Source organism: Trematomus bernacchii, unplaced genomic scaffold (genome assembly GCF_902827165.1).
Source record: "Trematomus bernacchii unplaced genomic scaffold, fTreBer1.1, whole genome shotgun sequence".
Classification (NCBI taxonomy): domain Eukaryota; kingdom Metazoa; phylum Chordata; class Actinopteri; order Perciformes; family Nototheniidae; genus Trematomus; species Trematomus bernacchii.
In genome coordinates, this window is record NW_022987588.1 from 6,387,080 (window position 1) to 6,413,849 (window position 26,770).

The 26,770-nt window shown below is 40.4% G+C and overlaps 3 protein-coding genes across 7 annotated transcripts in view; 2 read left to right on the forward strand and 1 right to left on the reverse strand.

Moving 5' to 3' along the window:
* The first annotated feature begins 1,643 nt into the window (after nucleotides 1-1,643).
* On the forward strand, nucleotides 1,644-2,474 carry si:ch73-23l24.1 (otospiralin). 4 transcript variants are annotated; one of them, XM_034128952.1, is made up of 3 exons: nucleotides 1,644-1,759; nucleotides 1,962-2,066; nucleotides 2,180-2,474. In XM_034128952.1, exons 2-3 carry the CDS (start codon nucleotides 2,003-2,005, stop codon nucleotides 2,398-2,400), a joined length of 285 nt encoding a protein of 94 aa, XP_033984843.1. In that variant the 5' UTR covers nucleotides 1,644-1,759; nucleotides 1,962-2,002; the 3' UTR covers nucleotides 2,401-2,474. The 4 variants fall into 4 exon arrangements, with proteins under 4 accessions (XP_033984843.1, XP_033984845.1, XP_033984846.1 ...); XM_034128954.1 differs by having other exon boundaries at nucleotides 2,183-2,474; XM_034128955.1 differs by having other exon boundaries at nucleotides 1,651-1,759; nucleotides 1,992-2,066; nucleotides 2,183-2,474.
* A 4,212-nt stretch (nucleotides 2,475-6,686) lies between these two features.
* ecrg4a (ECRG4 augurin precursor a) lies at nucleotides 6,687-12,989 on the forward strand. The gene is given in 4 exon segments (XM_034128950.1): nucleotides 6,687-6,756; nucleotides 10,892-10,935; nucleotides 10,938-11,063; nucleotides 12,858-12,989. Coding segments are annotated over 4 exon segments (372 nt in total).
* Nucleotides 12,990-13,733: 744 nt separating this feature from the next.
* Nucleotides 13,734-26,770, reverse strand: part of uxs1 (UDP-glucuronate decarboxylase 1) — a 42,666-nt gene continuing 29,629 nt past the window's right edge. The window contains exons 10-15 of one of the 2 annotated variants that reach the window (XM_034128754.1): nucleotides 22,581-22,700; nucleotides 21,812-21,855; nucleotides 16,684-16,744; nucleotides 16,506-16,563; nucleotides 15,454-15,557; nucleotides 13,734-14,386 (exon numbers count right to left, since the gene is read on the reverse strand). In XM_034128754.1, coding sequence (XP_033984645.1) covers nucleotides 14,255-14,386; nucleotides 15,454-15,557; nucleotides 16,506-16,563; nucleotides 16,684-16,744; nucleotides 21,812-21,855; nucleotides 22,581-22,700 — 519 coding nt within the window. In that variant the 3' untranslated portion in view covers nucleotides 13,734-14,254. Of the gene's footprint in view, nucleotides 14,387-15,453; nucleotides 15,558-16,472; nucleotides 16,564-16,683; nucleotides 16,745-21,811; nucleotides 21,856-22,580; nucleotides 22,701-26,770 lie in introns of both variants that reach the window. The other variant, XM_034128753.1, reaches the window with a different exon arrangement.

Below are 26,770 nucleotides of genomic sequence, written 5' to 3' on the forward strand. Positions count from 1 at the left end.
AAATGGAAACACTTACTGTAAGGTGCCATTTCGGCCGTTTTCAGGATAAAATATATATATAGATGTATACAATTCTATTGGGCATACAGTATGTTATCAGTCTATCCTGAAATTACCTGTTAATACTTCAGGACACTTAAAACACAATAGATTGAGATTTATTTAATTTCAATAAGCTTTTTCCTGTTTTGATAAAGTCAAAATACAAATAAAATGTACTAATATGTTGCTTAAATAATCTTTGTCAAAAGAACCATGTAGGCTTCTCCTGACAAACATTTAGCAAATACTACATTACACAAAAAAATGTTTTTTCATTTTGTATTTTTTAAATAAAACTTTGCATTGTGCTGTGTTCTTTTAGATATGTATTCAGAAGAGGAAATAGAATTAAAATAAACTAGAAGTATGGCCTACCTGTATGCATCTTATTGGATATTAGTGTGATATTGATAAGTAGTGTATTCATTATTGAAATTAGCAAAAAAAATTGTTTAGATAGGTTGACATTGATCTTTGAACAGTCAAATCTGATCAGAGGCAAATGGAAGTTTTTTTGACAATTTGATGAAATTCCCTGACTGCATTTTTAAGATATTGCATTCACAACATGTTTTGCCTTCGGTCAAGGCTTCAAGACGTCAGTTTTGTAGTTTAGGAGGTCATTGTCTGGGCGACTGTGGCTGCGAGGAAGTGCTGTCGTCTTTCAACCAGAAGGTTGTGGGTTCGATCCCAGCCCATGCAGTCAACATGTCGATGTATCCTTGGGCAAGATACTTAACCCTGAGTTGCTCCCGATGGCATGGCCAACGATGTGTGAATGTGTGTGAATGTTAGTTCCTAGAGTAAGGTACACTGCTCTGTATGAATGGGTGAACAACATGTAGTATGTAAAGCACTTTGAGAGGTCTTAAAGACTGGATAAGCACAGTCCATTTACCATTGTGAGGTTGACCTCTGAACACCTAAATCTCATCAGCTTTCTGGCGTTTGTGCCAAGATTGAAGACATTTCTAAGATATGGCGCTCCTGAGAATGTTACGGCCTGACAACACAAAACGTCCCCCATCAGGTGAAGCTGGCCTTTGTGTGGAGACTGACAGTAACCGGCTCTGAGAGGTTTGTCCTGAAGCTCTGCAGACAGACTCAGCATGAGATCACCCAGAAGCCCCCTCTCTTCCTGGCAGTGCCTTCAGAGAGAGACAAACATCCACTGAGTAATGGATCGTCAAAAAAACCTGACAAGTTGAAAAATAACATCGGCCCTTTGGCTGAATGTTGGGACAGTCTGTCTGGATCGAAGGTGTGAAAACTGTCTGTCACACACTTGTCTTTTCATCCACATTTTCACTTCTTTCACCTTGAAAATGTTGCACATTATTCCGGGCAGCTCAAGGCAGTAATCTCACACTGAGCGCCTGATGGTTGTGACATCAACACTGTTAAATATAAATATATCATAGTAAAAGTCATTATGGAGATGAGGACCTGCGGCCGGTCCAGATGTGTCGTCTCATTGTAAATGACGCATTAGATCTCTTATACATGTTTATATCACTCTATAAACAACTAACGGGCCTGAGACGTGTGAAGGCGGCTCTCTGACGTCCTTTGGGGGCAGGAAGGTGTACGGAGGCAATATGTGAAAAACAAACATGTCCGCCTTCCTGAGTATTTCTAGTCCAGATGCAGTCCTCATCCTGAGCTCAGTCTGAGACAGAAGGACGAGGGACAGGCGGCGTAATCTCCTGCTGATCCGGTAAGACTAAACAGAAGATGATATTTGATGAAGCTATAGATTCTTGACTCATGGATTTTTCTTCCTCATGGAGAAGAGTTTTAAATCCTGCGGTGGCCTGCAGAGAATTACATTCCTGCACCACATTCTGCTGATGTTCTCTATGCACCTGTATTCACACATATTTCTCCTGCAGCATGTAGAACAAATTCCTTTTTTACAGGTCGAGACCTTTTGTGTTCTTTCTTGAAAGTTCCTGAAAGCATGCGTGCCGTGTTGGTGTTCGTGCTGCTCCATTATCTCCTCCTCTCAGTCATGCCTGCTTCAGGTATGTGAGCGGGTCACACACATGAATGGACTTGACTCTGTGATATTCAGGAAATCTGATATAATGGACCAGGTGTGCTCACGTATGATTTCTGCGTCTGTGCTCTTTGACAGCAGCAGAGGAGGGAGAGTCAGCCGGCAGCCGGGGGGAAAGGGGGAGGAGGAGTCTCCCCTACTGGGGGATGTGGTCCTCAGACTTCATCGGCTGGCTGGAGGAGCTCCGGGCGCAGGGGGATCACCAGGGGGTCCAGGACCTGGCTCACACCTTCTGGGCTCACTTCCCCATCGCAACCCAGCTGGGGTACGACAGTCCAGAGTCTGACCTCGAGGAGTGAGAGGAGGGAGATGTAAGGGTGTGAGGGCAGGCAGAGGTCACTTTCACATGAGAGAGACATTTAAAACTAAGAGAAGTTTGGAGATTTATGATATTTGAACCTTTGGTTTTTATTAAAAATGCTTTGAAAAAATGACAATTTCTCATTTCTTTCACATTTCTTCGATTATAGGCTATTCGCTTTATTTCCCACTAACCAGTGGCGGCCGGTCCATAGGGGCGCTAGGGGCGCCGCCCCACCTCTTCCCATATTGATAAAAAAAAATAATAATTAAAATTAAAATAAAAAAAAAAAATATGTTTAAAAAAATATATATGTTTTTATTTTTATTTTTAATGAACAAGGTAAATATTATATAATTGGTATCAGTAAAATGTATAATCTACAATAAAATCTCGTTTAAAATTGTGTTACGATGTCTAAAGTTACTGATAAGTCACATGTTTCCTGCCTGGCCTTGCCCATGCACCTTCTCTCGTCTGGGCGCTAAGAGAGGAGCCTTTAACCAGTGCAGCAGCAGCCACCAGCAGCTGACTGTTGCTATCTGTAACGTGTAAACTATGCCGCGAAAATATAATTTCAGCCAATTAGCGTCGTCAAAGATGACGGTCACCGGGCGCCAATGTCAGCGCCCAGTGCAGTCTGTGAGTAGTTTGGACAGTGACTCGTATCCGGTTGACGCAGTAGTTGATGAGGATGGCTTCGTGTGCAGGTGGAGTCTCCGGACCTCGGTCCCCGCCTAATTCTGTTCAAGAGCTAATCTCCAATCCTTTCGAAAGGAGAAGTTTGGCAGATAAATTGTTGCTTAAAGACCTTGCACCGGACCAACCCGATTTGAATATATCGCAGCAATCTCGTGAAAAAGACAAAATTTATACACGAGGCTTCACAAGTAGCTGGTACACAAGAAAGGCTTGGCTAGCTGGATGCAAACAGGTAAATGCTGTCTTTTGTTTCCCATGCTTGGATATCACTTTATATGTAGAGAGGAGGTTTCCCATGGTTGTTAGAAGTTTATTAATAAGTGGGCATTTATCACAGAAGTGATTGTTCTGTCTCCACGTTTGTTGCATTGTCTGTGATGTATTTTCCAACGGTTATAGCTCCTGTTCTGTCCGAGCAACACTACACGGTTTGCAGCTCCACCACATTTTTGGTTTATCTTCGGTGTCGCTTAAAATCTGCTTCCCATCGGACTAAAACCTCCACGTAATCTGAAGACAGATACTTGAAGTTATTTAAACCTTTTGCAAACTTTATGTTCTTTCTTGCTCTAGCCTTGCCAGATACATTGTACATAACACATATATTATCATTATGCTAACTGGTTGTTCGTGTTAGACGATGTAGCTTTTTCATTTCTGAGTTATTGATATATGTAAATAAGCCTGTTTGTAAATAATCCTCAGAGAAACAAAGAAAAAAACACAATTTATGACATTTTGTGCTGTGGTTATTTTTTTTAAATTGCATTTATTCACAGTTCAGTTTGAAATGCTGTAGTGACTTGTATTGAACCACTTAAATATTTATAATTAATGCTACTGAAAAGATGCTATTAATTTTATATCTCACATGCAGTTCACTGTAAAGCTACTTGGTGAAGGTGTTGGTTCATAAAACATGAACAGTTTTAAGAAAGAAAAAAACAGACCAGTTCTGAGAACACAAATTCCTGGTAAAGTAGTAGATGTTCAGGTTGATAAATAATATTTTCCACACTGAAGATTATGGAGGTATTGATCAGTCTTCTCATATTTTTAAGCCTCGATTTCTCCTTTCCCCCCCCTCTAACATCACCAGAAGTCATCATTTAAGGGGTCATTTCTCGAAAAAAAAATTCGGGGGGAAACCCCCCGGGTAGGTCACTTGCGGTACGTCAAGAGCCCCACCAAAAAAAAAGACCACCGGCCGCCACTGCCACTAACGTTATGTAATATTAACTTATTTTGAAGAAGAATTCCCTTCTGCCACAAACTGTGCTTGGCTTTATTTAAAATTATGGAAATGACCATCAAAAACATGATTGTTCTCATGCAGTCTGGGTTATGCATGAGCACAGAGAAATACATGAACAGTATGTAACTCCACATGTTAGGTCTATTTTTATGCTTGAACTCATTTAGGATTTGGGGGGTGTGCAACTTTTAAAAACTACCATCAGCAATAATCTATATTGAATGATTTCCCCCTTTGTATATAAGTACATATAAAGGTGATGGACCAGTGTTTTATTGAGCTGTTAAAGTGTGCCCAGGGCCTCAGGACATCCATGTTGAATGCAACAATAAATAAAAGTCTGCACATCTTTCAGGTCGGAAGAAGCTTTCATTGTAGTCTGAATTTGACTTTGTGTTTTGAGACAGCAAAATAAATCCGACAACACTCAAGTCAAGTAAGAGGATAAAGATGGAGGGTGCGACAAGAGAAATCGCTTTATGGAGGGAGGTTGAATATATATATAAATATATTCTTTATATTATGTTGTTTAAATCCTTAGTCCTGGCAAACTAAACAAACACAAGCACATTGACTTATTCTACCTATCTGGGTCAACAAACTATAACAAACGGTAAGTGCTCTCTATGGCTTGTCTGTAAGCGGAGGCCTGCCTTTCTCTGAGCTTTACAGAACATCGGCCATGAATCAAGGTTGTTCAGTGTGTGTGTGTGTGTGTGTGTGTGTGTGTGTGTGTGTGTGTGTGTGTGTGTGTGTGAGAAATGCAGGCGTCACAAAGAGGATGTAGCCACTTATTTCAGGCCTGAACGATGCAATGAACAATCAAGAGTTCCTAAAGTCTTCTTCGTCACACTGTGCTGTAGATGTGTTCGTCTGCCTCTCACCTCTCTCTCTCTTTGATGTCCCTCACTTCACCTTCTCTCCGAATCCAATATGAAAGCAATGCAATCGTCAGCCAGGGTTTCCTGCATTCCTCCTGAACCTGTGAGAGACAGAGAGAGGCTGTTTGTGGATCCAAACACTTTCCATATCCAGCGCGCGCGCGCACACGCACACGCACACGCACACGCACACACACACACACACACACACACACACACACACACACACACACACACACACACACACACACACACACACACACACACACACACACACACACACACACACACACACACACACACACACACACACACACACACACACACACACACACACACACACTTTGAAAGGCTGATAAACAGTGACAGCAGCCATTCAAGTGAGATTATAACTTTTTATTAATAATATTAAAACAAAAACCTTTCCCTTACAAATAAGACTCGATGAAAACTGTCAAATAATCCAAAAACGTTTTTTACTTCAGTGTACAACAAACAGTTTTCATTCAATTGAAAACACCAACATCTAAGAGTGATCACATACCGAGGCCAGACAAAGTGCACACAGAGTAAATAGAAAGGAAACGACGGGAACGTGGATCACTTCCTGACATAAAGTCTAATTGATAACCTGAGAGGGGAAGTTAAACTAGAGCCGCGGTTGTAAAACAATTAGACTGAAAAGAATTACATTCCTGCTGCCTTCGTGTTATTTAACCTGCACCATCATTGTTAAACTCACTGCAGCAGTTACCTTATAAAACCCTTTGCTGATAATGAGACCCCCGCTGAGGACACTCTCCTTCCTAAGAATTATAGGCAGAATAATGTATGTTTTACAAAAGAGGAAATAGAATCAGATATTTCCCTGTTGGTCACTAAGTGTTATTTATTGAATTGAATATAAAGAAGCTCTTGGTACTGTTCAGATGCCGAGGTGATTTTAAAGGTGAAATTATAAAATGGCTGTAATAAATACTGCAGAGAAAGAGAGACCGTTTGTGAAATTGATGAACAGTTGGGTTACGAGAACAGTGTATTAATTGTTATCCTGAGTGAAAAGAGTATTGTTTTTGAACCCATTACTACAGCAGGAGGCTTTTTCAGAAATGACAAATCCTGACTATCTCCTCACAAAGAACCCTGCTTTATACGCCACATTCAGGAATAGGAATCTGCTCTGTCTTCCTCCTCACAGCTGCTCCTGCACTGTATATTTGGAGATGGTAAAGTACCTGGGAGTCACTTGACATTTTCCCTTTTAAAAGCGGAAAATCCTCCAGTTGCAGACTTGTTCCTGACCGTAGGCGAGGAGCTAAACGGCATTCCCGCCCCAGATGCCGTTTCCATTTGGAGAGTCTGGGAGTCGGCCAACTCTCCCCTCGGGTTGTGCAGCAGCTCTTCTGCACAGTTGTTGCTTTTAATCAGCAAAGACTGGAGTACAACATGGCATCCCAGCAGCTGTGTGTGAGATTGATGGGGCTGGCTGTCCTGCTGACACTCTTTGCACTCAGAGGTGAGCTCAACCTTCTTCTTTTATTCTGCTTTGCATTTAAAATGTCACCTTTTCTTTTATCATACAAGGCCAGATGTTGACGGTCACCCTCTGGTCTTGTGCTGTTGTTGTAGATCTCGAAGCCATTAGCAATTAAGAACACCTCAAACTGCATGATGAGTGTGTGGTTTTATAAGTGGGAGCATGTCAAATGTTAGAAACATGAAAAGGTAAACGCAGCCACACACACTTCAGGTGACAGTATGGACTCATTATACAAAAGAGCAGGAATGAAAGGCCTCTCCATTGTATCCAATTGACTTCCAATCAGTATGATTAACATCCCTGATGCTTGCCTTTTAATGCATCACATGTATTTGAATGCTAATCTTTAATATAGAGAATCCATTTTAATAACTTATCTATTTTATTCATTCGAATTTGGTCGGACATTAAACCTTCAAAGACTTGACAAGACACAGGAACTCCATCACCACGAACATACTTTTATAACTACATATTTATACAGTAAGAGCTAAAATCTACAATCTTCAGTACCAGGAGGGTAAGACAAAGACACAAACATCTACAAAATACAAGTATACCATTATTTTTCAAATGCTGTTATGCAAATCACACACAATATAAATGGGAAAATACATTAAATAACAAAGAAAACCCCTTTAAAATGTTTGTCGTTATAAAGGCATTTAAGCTGTCACTCACAAACAGGTTGGGTTATGACAATGAAGAAAAATGTCTTGTTTTATTGTGTTTTTTCAACATCAGTTCTAATGTCCCATAATTCATCTGGAGAGGGGACATTAATGTCTTTACAAAAATTCACATCAATCCATCAAATACGTGTCGAGGCAAACCACTCAAATAAAAAAATTAGTAAAAGTCAGGATCACTGAATCAGTAGGAGGGATCATCTGTGGGCCATGAGTGTTTTTTACACATTTAATGATATTCAAAACACACGATTCTTTAAATCTGGAACCACCAACATTGGCATCCCTGGAGTTAATGCATGCAACACATATGATAAGCAGATTAATGCTGTCGGGGGATTTATTACTTTATAATGATGGCTGTTGGAGGAATGTAAAAGCTCTGGAGCGATGAGAAGCTCATTTGCAACACAACAAACTACACACCTATATATCCTTCCACTCTTTCCAACACAGTACAGAAGTTTGTAGCTTAAGCCTTGACAAAGTTCACCTAAAGATAGGGATTGGATTTCTGTGAATATTCTCAGGGTCCTAGTCTATGTTTAGGCTTAGATACAAACTCAGCTTCATGTTTTACTGTAACCTTTCTGAACAAGAGATTAATTAAACCCTCCAGGACTGAAGTAAACGTGCCCTAGATTTGGCGAGGGATTTGAGCTGCGAGAAAACGGTCAATGGCAGAACAGGGTTATCTGTCAGCTGGGTAGAAGTAAAACTCATTACTGCACACTTAAAGAACATGTATGTATATATATGTGTGAAAAATCGTTGCTCACAGTGTAGCTCCGCTGGGAGAGGAGAGCAGCAGGAAGGAGGTCACTGTAAATATACATCGATGTGTGTTGGTCCGCTGAACTATTTACATTTGCATTTATTATGAAAACAGATAATGTAATCGTCCATGAAACTTGTTTAGTTAGCTGAAACGAGGAAATTGTGAAGTGTGAAAACTACTGAGGCACATTAAACAAGCTGCCGCAGTGCAAGCAGATCAATATGAAAAAACATGTATAGATTTTAGTGTTAAAGATTGTCGCTCAAAATATATTTCACCTGTGTTTCGCTTGTCCATGTAGCATCTATTTTATAAATACCATTGGGTCTGCACGGTTTTATTTCTCTATTTGCTTTTATGTGTAAAGAATATTGTTTGTTGGATAGCATGGGACTTAAGATTTCATTGCCAAAACTTTGCTGTAGCCGTTACCAAACCTCTGAAGTTTTGGGCCATTTGGAGCATTTTCACTGAAGTTATGAGAAAACCGTGGTTCATGGCGAGCATTGTGTTGCCATGGCAACGGCATTTGAAGAAATCTCAAAACTGTCCCGTAGATGTCTTCACGGCTGGACTGTTAGCACACATGTGAAGTTTGAGCACCTTTTGAACATTTTCATAGGAGTTATAGCGACATCGTCTTTTATGGCAAGGGATGCGTTTCCATGGAAACGGCATATGATGAAACCCCATAATTGACGTAGAACTGTTGAGGGCTGGACCGTTAACCATTATCTGAAGTGTGGTGCTGTTTTGACCCTTTTCATAGGCGTTACGACAACATCGGGTTTTATGGTGAGGGATGCGTTTCCATGGAAACGGCATATGGTGAGATGTCAGATTTGACGTAGAGCTGTTGAGGCATGGAGAGGTGATATACAGGTGAAGATTGTGGGACGACCGGACCGTGTCCATTGGAGCTACATCAACATCGTGTTTTATGGCGAGGAATGCGTTTCCATGGCAACAGCCTATGGTGAGATCTCAGATTTGGCGTAGAGCTGTGTTAACCATTATCTGAAGTCTGCTGCTCTGAGCATGTCAGTTGGAGTTATGACATCATCGTGTTCCATGACACAGGTGTTTATATTTGAGCTAACGACGTGTCCAGAGATCAAAGGTTTCCATGGTGATCAAATAAATGTGGCAAAGGCTCAAATTTGTTGAACACATTTGTAACAGTTTTGTTAATTGACCAAAAAATATGAACAGTTGGAAGATTGAAAATGGGAATATTATGATTATTTGTAAATCATTGAAAAGTAGAATCATTTAGAAAGATGTGAACATTGAAGTTTCTATTTTAGAAAAGCTGACACTGTAGTGCATCGCTGGTTTTAAAAGTGATTTATAAGAGTCATGTTTAAAGATGTGCAATACTTAAAACGTTTATAAAGATCCTCTGAGTGTGTGTCATTAGTTAGCTGATAAAATGTTAGGGATAAATACCTTGACATATTGACTACAAGAGCTTGAATCAAACAAGCAACCTTGTATTTGAAAGAATAACTGACAACAGTCGCAAGTGGTATATAAGTGGTGTGGCTGAGTACTTTAAAGGGTTCATGAATAGAGGGGACTTGAATGTGAAATAAGAACAAGAAAATAAAAGTCTAAATGCATGAAAAAGCAGCAGAATATTTGAACTGACCAGCGCTACATAGAAAAAATGAAAGAAACTACATTTACATTTACCCTGGCAATAAAGCTTGAGACTGTATAGAAATAAAAGAAGACAGAAAGTTGTTTCAAGTGTGTTTAAGGATTTAAAAGCCTATGTATTACCTGTGAAGAAGTATGGTGTTTCAAACTGCAGCTCTTTGTCCCCTCTCCTCTCAGATGTTTCCAGTGACAGTGCACAGGATCTTAAGGAAATGAGAAGGTAACAATTGACTTAACATAAAAACTCAAACAAAGATAAACTGTATATTTTGCAAATCCCCATTGGTGTAAAGTAACTAAGTACATTTACTCAAGTACTGTACTTAAGTAAATTGTGTACTTTTGCTCCACTACATTTAATTTGACCTTTAGTTACTAGGCAGATTTGGATGAATGAAATGAAATATAATCAACACTTAAATAAGACTTTATTGACACCTGGAGTAAATTCACAAGCTACTCTGCAGCATACAAGAAGTAAACACATTAAAGCATCAATAATTGTAAACAAAAATATATAATAAATATTATTGTGAAATCGTTCTGTGTTCATGAGTAATTTTACTTTTGGTACTATAAGTATATTTTCTTTCTCATACTTTTCAAATGTTACTTGAGAAACACACGTGCGCGTTCACTTAACTACAATAGGCTATACTATTATAGTATTATTATATGTACTTCTTCCATATTGTCATATATTCATTGTCCTTAGTTTTTTAGGTTATTTTGTGTATTACAATTTAAATTTGGTGTACTTTATTATTTTTTGTAACGCTAAATAGCTTCCTTAAAATACTTTCTTTTTACGATCGTTATATTTTTGATCTACTCTTGCAACTTATTTTCTTAGGTTGTTCATGTTTGCACCACCATACACCAAAGCAAATCCCTTGTATGTGTACATGTACCTGTCAATAAACTTGATTCAGATCTCTGGAAATACCTCCATGTTTTTGCCCCAAATGTTGCCTCCCCCTAGCGGCCGGAGAAGGTGCTGCCCTCTCCAGGTCCTCCTTGGCCGCCCCCCCCCCTCCACAGCTCAGGGGTTTCTGTCGAAGCTGAGCCGCAGTAAGAGGAACCTGTGGGACCGCAGCAGGCCGGACGTGCAGCAGTGGATCCAGCAGTTCATGGACATGGGCTTTGACGAGCAGGTGGGTCTCCGCCTGTTCCCGGAGAGTTTATAGTATGCACAGTGAACTCCTGCAGTCTGTCACAAACAAAGCTGCCAACATGCTCAACACAACTGATCCACACGAGAAAAAGAGCAAATAGATTAACAACTCCTCCTTTACACAGGGGTTAGGAGGAAAACAAGAACACTCGTTTCTCATGTTGAGTTTGGCTTCAACAGCAAACATGTACGATGGCCGACAGGTGCAAATGCGCTCCAACGGCCCAGGACACTTCCATTAGGAAACGTGATGCACTTAAAAATTGTGTAATTATAAAAATGAAGAAACATTGTCACCAACTTCACAACACGTGGAGCGTTTACTTAAAGGTCCCATGTCATGCTTTTCCGGTTATTACCCGTCCCCTTGTGTGTTATGAAGGTTTTTCTGCATGTAAACGGTCTGCAAAGTCACAAACCCTCAAAGTACACCCTGTAGCGAGTAAAACTCTAACACAGAAAATACCAGTCTATGCTGCCCCAGAACGCCTCGTTGGAGATTTCTCTTTTTCCATTGTTTTCTTCCTGGGTACAGTGACGTGCCCATACCCAAATGAACCCATTGGTCCAAATAGACCAATCCCTGGAGCCGTTACGTTACGTCCGCGGAGCCGTTACGTTACGTCCGCGGAGCCGTTACGTCCGCGGAGCCGTTACGTTAAGTAACTTCCTCACACACACACACACACAATCTTTTCTCAGCTGCAGCTCCGCCGATTTCTCCTCCGAGACGGCGGGACGCGGCGAGGCTGTGAGTCGGTGTGTGAGCACACACACAAACTCCCAGCCAGGCTGCGGGTGTGTGTGTGTGTTCGGGCTGGGTTTCGCTGTGTCTCGCTGTCTCGCAGACGGCCACTGGGCTCATAGGGAGGGGAGGGGCAGGAGCTCCAACAAGCCGTTTAGGACAGAGTGAATACACATACTATACAGAGATGCTGTATGAGAAACCAATGTGATTTTGGAAAATTGCACAATATAAATCTATTTTAGTATACCTCAACAATGGAATTAGGATCAGTAGAAATGGCCATGACATGGGACCTTTAAAGGTAGGGTAGAATGGTGAAACCAGCTCGAGTGCACTATAATTTGAAAGTACACAACCGAAAAAAGGAGTTTTAAACCTGGATTAAAAGATGGGCTGTGCAATAAACACAAACACAGAAAGAAAAACAAACAGTTAAAAAGTTCTCCGAAGATTTCTCAGATATGTGGAGGACAGAAAACATGAAGGTGTAAACAGTAGTGTGAAGGATAATCTCTTCAAAAGGCGGTCATCCTCACAACGCTGCTGTATAACTGCATGAATGAATACAAATGTGGAGCTGACTACATTAATTCCCTCTCACACACAAACGTGTTCATCCCTTCAGAGCCGGTTTCCTTTCAGGTCAGTGGCCGTCAGGGACAGCAAGGAATGGAGAGAGCAGGAGAGGAAAATACGGAGGAAGAGTGCACAAAATTACCCTTTACAGCCACCGTTTGCTGACAGTTGACAGCATTTCCATTTCAGCCAGCGTAGCAGTAATTCTCTCAACACCCCATTCACTACGCCGTGTACGAGTGTGCCATTTGCCGTTGCTCATTAAAAGGCCAAAGCTGTGAAAGCGGTGGCCTTTTCAAAGTTTGCCTTTCATGCATATCTATTGGCAACAGTTGTGGCTGCTGACAGTCAGCAGATCCCTTATCAGCTGCCTGTGTGTCCATTAGCTCCACATTTGTCGAGGCTGAGCGTGATAATGACTTACATCCATGTTGTTTTCCTGCTCCACAGAGGCTGGAGACCGACCTCTCCTACTGGATGGACCAGGGTCGGCAGCACCAGTACGATGAGAACGCTCCCATCGGACCCCGGGACCACAGCTCCTACAGACACGGAGCCGATGTCAACTACGACTACTATTAACTGTGGCATGAAGCTGTCGATAACCAAGTTCTCCACAGCTGCTTTTTACTGTATAACCGATGATATTCTACCCACATACTATTATAGAGCAATGTTCAAAGACAGCAATAACTCAATTTGGGGCGGGGCGAAATGAACAATATCATATACCTATATTTTGACCTTGATATCGATATTGTGTTTTTGTAGGGCTTTCACAGATCATTTACACAATGAGAATTCTGACAAATAATCATGAGTAATGGTGACATAATGGTAAAGGCGAATGGATAAACAGCAATCAGAAAAATTGAGAAAATGACACCACTTTACTGTAATGCAGCCTTAAAAGCCAGGGAAAACATATGATATTATGATGTCCAAAATCTCAGACAAAATCCAATCTCATATCATGTTATCAATTTATCGCCCAGCCCTAGGTATGAGGCAGCTGATTTCTATGAAATACTTTTAAAATCTGATATCTAGCTCTTTATCTACACTACATTATTGTAAATAAAGACATGACTTTATGTTGCAAATGTCTCCTACACACACACACACACACACACACACACACACACACACACACACACACACACACACACACACACACACACACACACACACACACACACACACACACACACACACCACACACACACACACACACACACACACACACACACACACACACACACACACACACACACACACACACACACACACACACACACACATTCCCTAATGATGTGATACGCAAAATATTGGAAATATTTTATTAAAATAGCATCTTCATCGGATATTGATACAGCACGATGAAGTTCTGACAAACACGTAAAGATGCTGATTCTTCGTCCTGCAGAGCTCTGAACAACCGACACGCCACTGATAAGAGGTCAAAAGCTTCCAGTGAAAAAAAACACAGTCAGGTAGTTCACCTCTGCAGACAAAACGCCATAAAACAGATCAAATAAATGAAGCATGATTCTCACATCTGCATTTTTAAATAGCAAAAAAAAGCAAAATAAATCACAAAAACAAGGTAGGCTGGGTTCAGATTTCTTCAAACTTGTCCTTTCAACACTTGAGCTCCTGTGTGGAGAGTTCTTTCCCCCACAGTGCAGCTCCATCGCAACACTTTTAAAGAGAGAATCGTCTCTGCTTCTCAAAGAGTGCTTTTCTCAACAGTGTATTTCAGAGAGTCGCTCTTCGAGGGTCCTCTGAGGAGTTTTTAACATACTTCTGTGTGTGTGTGTGTGTGGGGGGGGGGGGGGAACTCTTCCTCAGTTGTGTCGGGGTCTTCCTTTCTTCATGCGGGCGGCTTTAGGTTTGGGGATGTACTGGTTGTTGGCCTGGTGCTCCAGCTCCCGGCTGAAGTACTGGATGGTTTTGTTCAATCCTTCCTCCAGAGGCACCTGTTGACACGAGACACACACAGACAGCTTAACCAGTGTGCTTCCCTTTAAAGGTCTCCTATCATGCTATTTTTAGGCATATATTATGGGTCTCAGATATATAAATATATATTAAAAACATGTCTATGATGTGTTTTGCTCAAAATACCAAACAGATCATGCATTTTAGACATCCCTCATATCCCTCTGTTTCAGCCCTGTTAGAGAAGTTCTGGGTCAGTAGCTGCTGGGCCCGCCCCCTTTGGAACACACAGGCACACTGTGAGCTCCGGCAGATACAGCTAAATGCTGCCGTGATTAAACGCCATATCATGTTCCAAACCACATCAAGGATTATTTCTGAAACAGTATGGAGCTCAAATGCTTTTTCTCTTGCGGTTTTACCACAAGGTGAGTTCCTTTTTTTATTTCCTGCTTTTTTTACACATACTCTCTCCGGTACAGGTTAGCTCTGAGTGTTAGCGATGCTTGCTAATGTAAACAAAGACCATATTACTTCCAAAACACGTCAGGCATTGTTTCTGATAGCAGCGTTTCTGATAGGGCCGTGGGTGTAAAGCCAGCCCACTTTTCAGATATTACGTCATATCGGCAGTAAATCTGGATCAGCTCTGTTGCACCCCCGTTTTTAGAGATGTGGGTACGGAGGAAAAGAGAGGGTTTTCTTTTCTGACACACCAGGGACACACATTTATGTATAAAAGACATAAAAAAGTGCATTTTGCATGATAGGAGACCTTTAAACAAATCTATGATGTTGTTAGAGGACCACAAATAGAAAAAATAACTTCCGTAAAGGTTTTATATTTCAATTGTTTTCCACTTTCACTTTTGTAAAACCTTTCAGCCCTGATCATAACTGGCATGACATTTTCATCCAATTTCCCTTTGTTTTCACCCGAGTCATTTTTGTTGAGCAAATTGAAAATGAACAGGTAGATGGAAACATAACTACGATCAAATAATAGGTCAGATATTGGTTGTCAAGGTAGTGTGTGTGTGTGTATGTGTATGTGTATGCGTGTGTGTGTGTGTGTGTGTGTGTGTGTGTGATGCGTCACACTTACCACTGGCTCCCAACCGAGCATCATGTTGGCTTTACGGATGTCAGGTCTTCTCCTCTGGGGGTCGTCCTGAGCCTCCGGAAGGAACTGGATCTCACTTCTGCTCACTGTGTGTGTGTGTGTGTGTGTGTGTGTGTGTGTGTGTGTGTGTGTGTGTGTGTGTGTGTGTGTGTGTGTGTGTGTGTGTGTGTGTGTGTGTTCATGTACCAGTATGCAGAGAGAAGGACATTGTGTTATTCTTTTTCTTACTCTTTTAATACTGCTGATGATCACATAACAGTTTTGAAAGAGAGGGATGAGTCAAGGCTTTTTTTGATGCTCCTGTGTGGAGCTCCATGCGTTGGTGCAGTGTTTCTGCTGCAGGGAGACCAGGCTCCTCAAAACTAACTAACTAATCAATCGGCTATGGAAAGCCCACTTGAGATCACTACAGCGTGCTTTCCTGTTCCTGATGTCGGCGAGTTTGTTCAAATAGAAAAACATTATCCAGACAAAAAACTTCAACAATCTGCTCTTTTTTATTGCCAATAACCATAAATATATAAAGTCATCGAGCTAAGCTTCTTCCAGTAAAACATGTCTTTATGATATATGGTTGTATCGAGTGTAACGACTGCAAGAGATGACTTGATACTGTGCTCACTTATACAGTATTTATTGTACTGCCCAGATTCTATTTAGATATATAAGTTTTTCTTATTCCTGGAACTCACTGCTGTACTTTTTTTTTCTATTCTGCAAAGTGTATTGTACGAGTCATTGCTGGACGAGCCTGGGATTTTCATTGCCAACTCCTACGCCGAAGCCATTGTGCATATGGCAATAAGATCATATTATAAAGAATCTTTTGAATCTTAATAGAAAACGTGTGCTATGCTTTAACAATAAGGGGCTTAAATGGAATGAATGAGTAAGACAGACAATAGGAAACATAAAGTGGGGGTGGGAAATTCAGAGATGCGAATTTTGACAGCAAAGGGACTGAGATAGAAAAGGTTAGAAGCTTCCAGAGACACACATACAAGACATATACTTGGATCGATCGGAGGCCTTACTGACAAGACTTTTTATGAGACGAGCGAACTCCAATATGGTATGTTCCTCTGGGTTGCCCTGTAAAAAAACATTTCATAAACGTCCATCATTCAGTGTCAACAGGAGACGGGCGTTAAATGTCTGCTTATGCTGCGTTTCCTTCTATTTGAGGGACTCCGCAGGGTAAGGTGAACTCACCAGATTGACGGGGCTGCTGATGTTGCTGTTCATCAACAGAACCAGGCCGTTCACCAGATCACTGGAGAGAAACACACACATTAAAGGTCACCTATTATACAAAATCCACTTTTTCAAGTCTTTTATACATCAACATGTGTCCCCTCTGCGTTAAGAGATTCTGAAAGTTTCAGGAAAAAAGATTTGCTCACTTTTTGTCCTGATCCATTTATATAAAAACCCGTCTGAAAATGAGCTGATCAGATTTTGGCCACTTTATGATGTCATAACGATTTTTTTGGCTTGTGTAACCATTAGCCAATCACCAACCAAGATAACCCCTGCCCACCTTATCACCTGAATCTCCTCCTAGAACTTTTGAAACCGGGCTGAAACAGAGGGGTTTATGGGATGCTACAATGATCTGTTTGGTATTTCGAGCCAAACACTTCAGAGACATGTTTTGTATATATCTGAGACCTATAATATATTGATGAAAAACAGTATAATAGGGGACCTTTAAGATCAACTCCTCCAGCATGTGGCATTAGCATCAGCTCGTCACACAGATATTTGATTATGAGAACATGATGTACTTTGTTCGTGTAATATATTACATTCCATATAATTTCTCTGCTGACCTCGACCCATGATTAATTTAATGTTGGGTTGTTATTCAACTGAAGCAAATTATTCCAAGGCCAGGTGAGAAGAGTCAGCCTGAGCTCTCGTCCATCCATCCTTTTATACCTCAGTGCATGGTGCCAATAGAAAAAGTGATGGACCTGATGTTCGGGGGGCCGTCAGTAAAGCCATCTTTTTTCCTGTTTGCTTCATGCACAAAAAGTTTTTTTAAAAAATGTTGTATCATGTATAGAATGATATTCAGTGAAGCATGACACTGATATATAATATAAACCACATGTATTATTGAGTTCATAATTAACTGATGATACATATACCATGTAATTATAACCTCCCCCGACACACGCACATTCAAAGCCTACACACTGCAAGATATCCACATCAGTAAGCTCTACTTTGTCCCAAATGTCAAATTTGCATGCATGTTACATTATATACTGAGAAAGGTCATTGTCCATGTCTTTTACATCAATGAGGGCTGACTAGAATATTCAAAACAAATGCAGTCAGTTTGCAGCCTCTAATATGAACTAACAGTGGATTCAACATGGTTTATATAAAAAAACTACTTCAAAAAAAGGGATTCATGGCAGGTATTTTGTATTTGGCTGTATATTCCTCTCTATAAGCGTAACACTACTTAGAATAAACATATTATTTTAACGGTACAAAGGGAATAGCTACAATATATCGATTTACCTAATTATTGTTCTGATTGTTGTACATAATGAGATCTGTTCAGATGATATTTCATGATCTGAATACGTAGGAGAGAATATTAGGGTTGTTAAAGTTGCCATGAGAAGTTTTCTTGTAAACTCTCAAAATGTTTCGTATACATTCGACGTTCGTCACTACAACGGCGTGTGTGTGTATCCTTGAGGTTCAATAACATTCATTCCCTCGTAAAGCGTTTGCAAAGTCGTTTGTTATCCAACATTCTCAGCGATAAATGTTTACATCTTTATTTGCTCGTTAAGTGACCTTGGCACATTACAGTTTGTCATAACCACAAACAAATGTTCATCAGCATTTGCTTCAGTGCGTTCATGATAATGGGACTTATGGAAAACCTCCACAAAGAAATATTTATATGGTGAAAATATCTGAAAAAGCCTGAGAGAAAATGGTGACGTGTGTATAACACATCCACGCATCCTTGTAGTAGACAATGTCTGAATGAGCCATTCCTCCCAAACATACTTGAGTTGACCATAGTTGAGAATGTTCGCTGTAGAGGCTTAAATTGCGACATGCATTCATTCAGTCTAGTCTAGCCAATAACTTTTGAATAACACGAATCCTGAAGGACAGCTTTCAAAAGTTACTGCTCTCCGAAAGAAAATTTGTGCTATTATTGCCCTGTCCCTCTCATCATTATTCACAAAAGGAAGAATTTATCAGCATAAAGAAGTGTAATCTAAAAAGGAGAACTATTTCACATAATCAATAACTCGTAGAAGGTTTTATTATGTCCACAAGATCCATTACTCACACGGTAAAAATCTTTTGAGAAGAGATGCTGTGATGCATTTCTAACACACCCACAGACGGTTCTTGCACGCTTTTACAGCTGAGCAACAAAAAAGCATACATCACGAAAGGATTGTGTGAGAAAATTGCAGTTTTTCCTTTGGTTAATCTGGCCTTCTGAACATTTAGCTTTGCATAACGGAACCGGGAGGCAGTTAATGGTGACCGTGAAGTGTGGTGATGAACATCCTTTGACGTTAGTTGAGTATGCAAAGTAACAAAACTCCTCTGCAGTCTGTCTAGAAACCAGCTGCTTTCTGAATTTAATGAGCAACATGCAAGTCACAAAGACGATCATTTGCGACACAGGAGATAGTCAGACCCCTGCAGGCTGTAGGATACACGAGAAACCGTCCAAAGATAACTGCAGAACTGTGACTGGAGAAAAGCATCCCGGATCAAAACGCGCTGATAGTGTGTTTCCATCCATCAATAGCCGCTTCATCATAAAAGCAATGTTGTCGGTCAACTACAGAGAAAGTCAATTATTACCGGTTGCATTATTCTCTTTGAAAGAGGACATATTATGCTGATGTTCAGGTTTCAAATGTGCATTTTTTTCCTCTACTGTGACATGTCTCCATGTTCAAAAAGGTCTTTATTCTCCTCATACTGCCTGTGCCACAGCACCTCTTTTCACCCTCTGTCTGAAACCAGAGCCCAGTCTGCTCTGATTGGTTAGCTGGCCAGCTCTGTTGTGATTGGTCAACCGCTTAAAGATGTCCCGCCCCTTAGCCTATCACTTAAGGAACTTTCACACCGGACGCGATGCAATTTTTTTGTACGTCGCAATTACATGTAAAGTCAATGCAAAGAGGCGGATAGTCAAATACTTGTAAACAAACGTTTGTTTACAGTATAAATGTATACAATAAAACAGATTATGCATCCAACAAACCCTATGCTGTGTAACAAACACAGCATTAAATCTCCACTCGGTCACTAAACATTAGAGTCTGAATCCCTCATAAATTACAATTTCAACTTTTCTATTTTCTTTTCTTAAACCTGTACCAAGCTGTCCATTAAAATGATACCAATCTGACATTTGCTTCCTTCCATAAATATACAAAGTTGTTAGCGGTCAGACCTCCAAGTAAAAATGTCAACTCCTAATTTAAAGAAAACGTTTACAGTAATTTGTGATCACTATCATTTGAATACACTGTCTGAGCATTACAGTAAGTGGACATTAGTCACAAGTAAAGAATTGTTTTTAATCAACTAGCAATTAAAAAGGAAAAATAATTATTTATGTATCTTTCTTCAGTGCTACACCTCTCTCCCTCGTCTCCCTGCCAGTATCTGTGGCAGACAGATAAATTGCATTTTCTCATGCAAATATGACTTGGTCTGGACTCTCAATCAATGTTTCATACCACCCGCTGCATAATGTCCATGAGCCTGTATTCTGAGGGCTGGTGACTTTAAGACCCTGCGGCATTAATATTTTATTTTGACCAAGTTCACATAATTTATTATGGATTGTTCTGATTAAATTACTGATGGCTTGGAAAGTTAATCACATTCTCGATTAACTTAATAATAGACTTTTTTTTTTTTTTTATAATGGTGCAGACAAATATTTTAAATGTAATCAAACAGTAACATATATTCACCATCTCCAAAGAAATACGTACATTCGACCTTTGATAGCAACTAGCTGATAAAGTGACCACATTCTCATTCGTAGTTTGGGCCCTAAAATGTGACATTAAGGACATTTTAACTGCTGTTCTAGTTGTATTTTTTATATTTATTAAAATGTTTCACCTGAGAGATTCAGATTTAGCATGTAACAATAGTAACCTTATTACCAATCAAATCTGCAAACGACTAGCTGTGTACTAACTTTGAAAATGGGGATGAAACCTCTTATTTTTTGCTGTTGATCAGTGAAGATGTAATGTAATTTTTTTATTTAATTACAACCAAAGTCCATGAGTGAGTACATACTATTTATTAACTTTGCAAAGTGCAACAGGTGGTTCTATAGGTTTAGGTGCATGTAAATGGTCTGCAAAGGCTAAAATCCTAAAGAATCTAAACAGTAGAGGCACTAAATACAAATATGACTCTGAAAATGAGCATAATACGCGGAGGAATTATGAGAAGAAGTTTGGGTCCAACTTTGTAATGTGATTAATTTGCGTACAAAAAAATGGGTAAAGGTTTCCAGATGAATCGTGTTAACATTGAGAGCCATAGTTTTTCTTTCTTTGATTTGAATTCCTAGTCTGTTTAGGAATTAGTGTTTTATAATGTGTTAAGTTGTTTCTCTGTGTGAATTAAATGTGTGAAAACGCTTTGTTTGTCTGTTTGAAAGGTGCCATATTAAAAAGGTTAATTATCATGGTATTATTCAAGAGCAGATGTGGCTGTGAGAAGGAGAAGATTTAGCATTTTAAACCTGTATAGTTGTTGCATTAGTAATCAATTCTTTTGAGCTCGCTTTAATGTACCTGCAGACCTTGGCATTTTAATGTTTACACAAAGTGAAAGTCATACAGAGCGCTGTCTGAATGCTCTAAAGAGATAGGAGAGCTTCAAAGACTCCGTGTCTTTAATCTTGCATCTTCAAAATGGTTAAATTAATGTCACGATCACCTGCACACAAACCCATAGATGCTCCTTGAACCTGCCACCGACACATATTGCTTACGGGCAGAGAGACGTGCACATATTGGTATTTAATTATAACATTTAAATTAAAATCACTCTTCCACCTGATTTCACATTCACAAGTGAGCATACACACCTTTGATATGGTTTATTCACCAGAAGAATTGAATTAATAATACTATAGTAACAACATACATTAAATAGATAGTTATATGAAGGCATGGTTAATCAACATGACTTGTTATTAATTATATCTTGAATGTGTAATTATATTGCTTCCTAATTGGTGGGTAGATAACAAGGGATTCTTGTGACAAATAAGAAAAAAAAAAATGAAATATGATCTTACCTTACATACTGAAAGGCTCTTGTTTGGGAACCTGAACCATACACCTAGAACAACAACAACAACAACAACAAAACTGATTACAATTTCTGCATACACAAACACTTATTTTTCCCATGGTGAAATAAAATGGATATTGAGCAACCAGTCTCGTTCATTTTACTGTAATTTAAGATGTACGTTGAAATGAATCGTAACATGTTGATCTGTTTAAGTGTGAGAGACACAAATGTTTATAGTGTTTGTTGATTTTGATGTGTGTCCCTGCCCAAGGACTGCAGATGGACATGTATTTGTGCATGATCCTTGTTCAATAAAGACATATTAACACATACTTGTGCATTTGTCATCATGTGGTAAACAATACATTTCTGCCAAACATACAAGCAAATCTACTTGATTATTTTAGTCATGATAGTTTTTTTATTACAGACTAATAACCTATTGCTATACTGAGTTTTTCTCTAAATAAAAACATGGACATTTATTCTATACTATTTCCCGTTTTAAAGTCTTAGGTTTGATTTGTTTGCATCAAAATTATATATTTAAAGTGTTTCATATAACTCATACTACTAAGCAGCCCTACAGTGTGCGGCTCTTCAGTTGAAATCATGTTTAATTATAGAAGCTGCCACCTTTTTCCATTTGCTTGCATATCATTTAGGATGCATACAACCATAATTGAGCTAATTGTGTGCACATCTCCATTAAATAAAGCCTAGTAGAGGTTTGCTTCAGGCGTGTATTAAATGAGTAAAACTGAGCGTACAGTGAGCGGCTCTCCCTGCAGAGCCTGCAGGATGAAGTTGCTGACCACTCGTCCATCATTCATGTGCATCCGGGAGCCAAACGTGTTGAAGATCCTCGCCACCCTCACCTCCACGCCCTCCTGTGAGCGGAGAAACAAGAAAGAAGCATCACATCAGTAAATTATTCATCTTTTTTTACAACAGCTCCAGGGGACGGTGAAGTCAAAAGCATTTATGGAAAAAATATAGATGTAATCATTTCAATCAATCAAATTGTATTTGTATAAAGCCAAATATCACAAATCACACATTTGTCAAAGGGGGCTTTACAGTTTGTACAGAATATGAATACTATCCTCTTCCCTTAGACCCTCACATCAAACAAGAAAAAACAGCCAAAGAAATCCCAGTTAATGTGGAAAAAATCGAAGAAATCTCAGGGAGCGCAACAGAGGAGGGATCCCTCTCCCAGGACAGACAGACGTGCAGTAGGTGTCGTGTGTATACATTAAAAATAACTTACATTTACAACATAGGCAGTTCAAATAATAGATAATGTGTCTATATAGTATATACTGTATAAAAAGAGCTTATCATTGAAAAAACATTTGGACTTTGCCGCACTCAAAGAAAGGCACACGGCTGTATTACGGGGCCTTTCTAGCAGTCCCTTAAAAGGTCCCATGTCATGCTTTTCCGGTTGTTACCCGTCCCCTTGTGTGTCATGTAGCTTTTTCTGCATGTAAACGGTCAGCAAAGTCACAAACCCTCAAAGTACACCCTGTAGCGAGTAAAACTCTAACACAGAAAAGACGTGTCTATGCTGCCCCAGAACGCCTCGTTGGAGATTTTTCTTTTTCCATTTTTTTCTTCCGGGGCCTATTGACGTCACTAAGTCCAAATGGACCAATCCGCAGACACACTCACTCAGCTCCGCGGAGCTCAGACCCCACGCAGCAACCAGGAAACGACACCAGTAATCCACTGGCTGACCAATCAGAGCACAGTGGGCTCATAGGGAAGGGGGGGGGGGGGGGGGGGGGGGGGGGGGGCAGGAGCTCCAACAAGGCGTGTAGGACAGAGAGTGAATATACATACTATACAGAGATGCTGTATGAGAAAACCAATGTGATTTAGCAACATTGAACAATGTAAATCTATTCTAGTAGACCTCAACAATGGAATTATGATCAGTAGAAATGGCCATGACATGGGACCTTTAAACAGCATTATAAATCACATTTAATCAACCACATTTTTCCTTTAGGGTTATGAAATAGAGCTTTGAATATCTAAAAGTGACGTTTGGAACGGCACTAGTCACATGCTCTCTTCCCTATTAGCCAAGTGTTTAATACAGTGCAAGTAGGGCTGCTCGATTATGGCAAAAATCATAATCTCGATTATTTGGGTCAATAATTGATATCACGATTATTAAAAACGATTATCCATTTACTTTGAAAACATCCATTTATTGAAAAAATAAATGTGAACAGTTGATTACTAAAAAAAAAAAAATCATTTTATTTAGATTATGTTGTTTTCATAATCGTTGCAAGCCAAAATCGTAATTGCGATTAAAATACGATTAATTGAGCAGCCCTAAGTGCAAGTTTTAAGAATATTTCTTCATGGAAAGCAGATTCTCAGTCCCAGTTTAGTATGACACGACGTTCTCCTCACACACTCTCCAGCAATGAATAAATGAGGGTACTTCTCCTTGAAGTGATCCCACAGATTTACAAAGCCCTACTTTATTAAAACAAAAAAATCTATGGCCTTCATAAGTCCCTCATGCATCAATATGTGCTACTTCAGATGTGATGTAAATACATGTAAGCTCAGATAAGATGAATAAAAACATGAACATTATGTAGATGAGTCTGGGGGAAATGTGGAACATGAAATGTGATTGTAAGAACCTGCAAATATATTCAGCCGGTGAAGAACAAGGACACAATGGGGACAAATTGGAGAGGAGGCCTTAGAAAGTGTTTGTAAATGGAAAAGATGGAGTGTTTGCACTTATACACACACCTACTGTACATTCAAGGTTCAAGGTTCAAGGTTCTTTATTGTCAATCTGACATAGCTACAGAGTAATTATGCAGTTGAAAATCTTATGTCACAGGCTTCTCCAACAATGCAACATAATAACATAACATAATAACAATAAGAGCAAGAGCAATACAAAAATAATAATAGTTATAAAAATGAAATAAAGTTATGATGTGGAATAGTGCAGTATGAGTCTATATACAAGTTATTGGAATGATATATATATATTAGGTATTAGATACATACTACTGAGTAGCAGTTGAATGTTTGAAGTTGTTTCAACAGTTCAATTTTTTAACAGTCTCACTGCCCGCGGGAAGAAACTGTCTCCGAATCTTCTTGTCCTTGCCAGGATGCTGCGGTAACGTCTGCCAGACGGCAACAGAAAGAACAGTTTGTGGCTGGGGTGATGGGGGTCTTTGATAATCCGTAGTGATTTCTTCCTGAGCCGCTGGGAGTACAGGTCCTCCATGGATGGCAGCTCCGTCCTGGTGATGTGCTGTGCAGTTTTCACCACCCTCTGTAAAGCCTTACGATCGAGGTCGGTGCAGCTGCCGTACCAGGCCGTCATGCTGCCAGTGAGGATACTCTCTATCGTGCACCTGTAGAAGTTGCAGAGTATCCTGGAATCCATTTTGAACCTCCTCAGCCTGCGGAGGAAGAAGAGCCGCTGTCGAGCTTTCTTAGTGATGGTGGTGGTGTGAAGAGACCATGTCAGGTCCTCAGTGATGTGGACCCCAAGGAACCTGAAGCTTTTGACTCTCTCCACCGTAGTCCCATTGATGGCGATGGGGGCGTGTCCCTCTCCCTGCTGCTTCCTGTAGTCCACAATCAGCTCCTTTGTTTTGCTGATGTTGAGATGGAGGTTGTTCTCCTGGCACCAAGATGTCAGGTTTTCGACCTCCTCTCTGTATGCCGTCTCGTCATCGTCTGTGATCTGGCCGATGACGGTCGTGTCATCAGCAAACTTCACGATGGTGTTGGAGCTGTGTGTGGCCACGCAGTCGTGGGTGAACAGGGAGTAGAGGAGAGGGCTGAGCACGCAGCCTTGAGGGGCACCGGTGTTGAGAATCAGGGTGGAGGATGTGATATTTCCCACCCGCACTGCCTGGGGTCTGCCCGTCAAGAAGTTCAGGATCCAGTCGCAGAGGGCGCTGTTGAGTCCGAGGTCTCTGAGCTTGATGGCCAGCTTGGAGGGCACAATGGTGTTGAATGCTGAACTGTAGTCAATGAACAGCATTCTCACATATGTGTTCCTCTTCTTCGGGTCCAGGTGTGAGAGGGCAGTGTGGAGGGTGAGGGCTATGGCGTCGTCTGTGGACCTGTTTGCTCTGTAGGCAAACTGCAGGGGGTCCAGAGAGTCAGGGAGGGAGGAGGTGATGAATAATTTGACTAACCGCTCAAAGCACTTCATTATGATGGAGGTGAGTGCTACTGGGCGGTAGTCGTTGGGGCAGGTGATGATTGTCTTTTTGGGGACAGGAATGATGGTGGAGTGTTTAAGACATGTGGGGACTACAGACTGCAGCAGGGACCTGTTGAAGATGTCTGTGAACACCTCTGCCAGCTGAACTGCACACACCCTGAGAACACGGCCAGGGATGCCATCAGGTCCAGGAGCCTTGTATGGGTTAACCCTTTTAAAGGATTTACACACATCTGCCCTATTTAAAACAAAAGGGCAGTGTAGCTCCTGGTCCCTCTGTACCTCCACAGCCTGGCTGCTCTCAAAGCGTGAAACATGCTTTGTTTCTGACTTAAAAGGTCTCCTATCATGCAAAATGCACTTTCTGAAGTCTTTTATACATAAATATGTGTCCCCGGTGTGTCAGGGAACTCACAAAGTGTCAGAAAATAAAACCCTCTCTCTTTTCCTCCGTACCCACATCTCTAAAAACGGAGGTACAACAGAGCTGATCCAGATTTGCGTCCGACATGACATAATATCAGAAATGTGGGCTTCACACCCACGGCCCTATCAGAAACGTTGCTATCAGAAATAATGCGCAATGTTTTGGACGTAATATGGTCTTTGTTTACATTAGCAAGCATCGCTAATACTCAGAGCTAACCTGTACTGGAGAGAGTATGTGTAAAAAAAATCAGGAAATAAATAAAAAAGGAACTCACCTTGTGGTAATCCCGCAAGAGA

Bases quoted from the DNA above. Each gene is read 5' to 3' on its own strand.
- si:ch73-23l24.1 (XM_034128952.1), top strand. From the start codon at position 2,003: ATGCGTGCCGTGTTGGTGTTCGTGCTGCTCCATTATCTCCTCCTCTCA. The intron at 2,067-2,179 runs GTATGTGAGCGG...GCTCTTTGACAG, and splicing joins CTCAGTCATGCCTGCTTCAG to CAGCAGAGGAGGGAGAGTCA.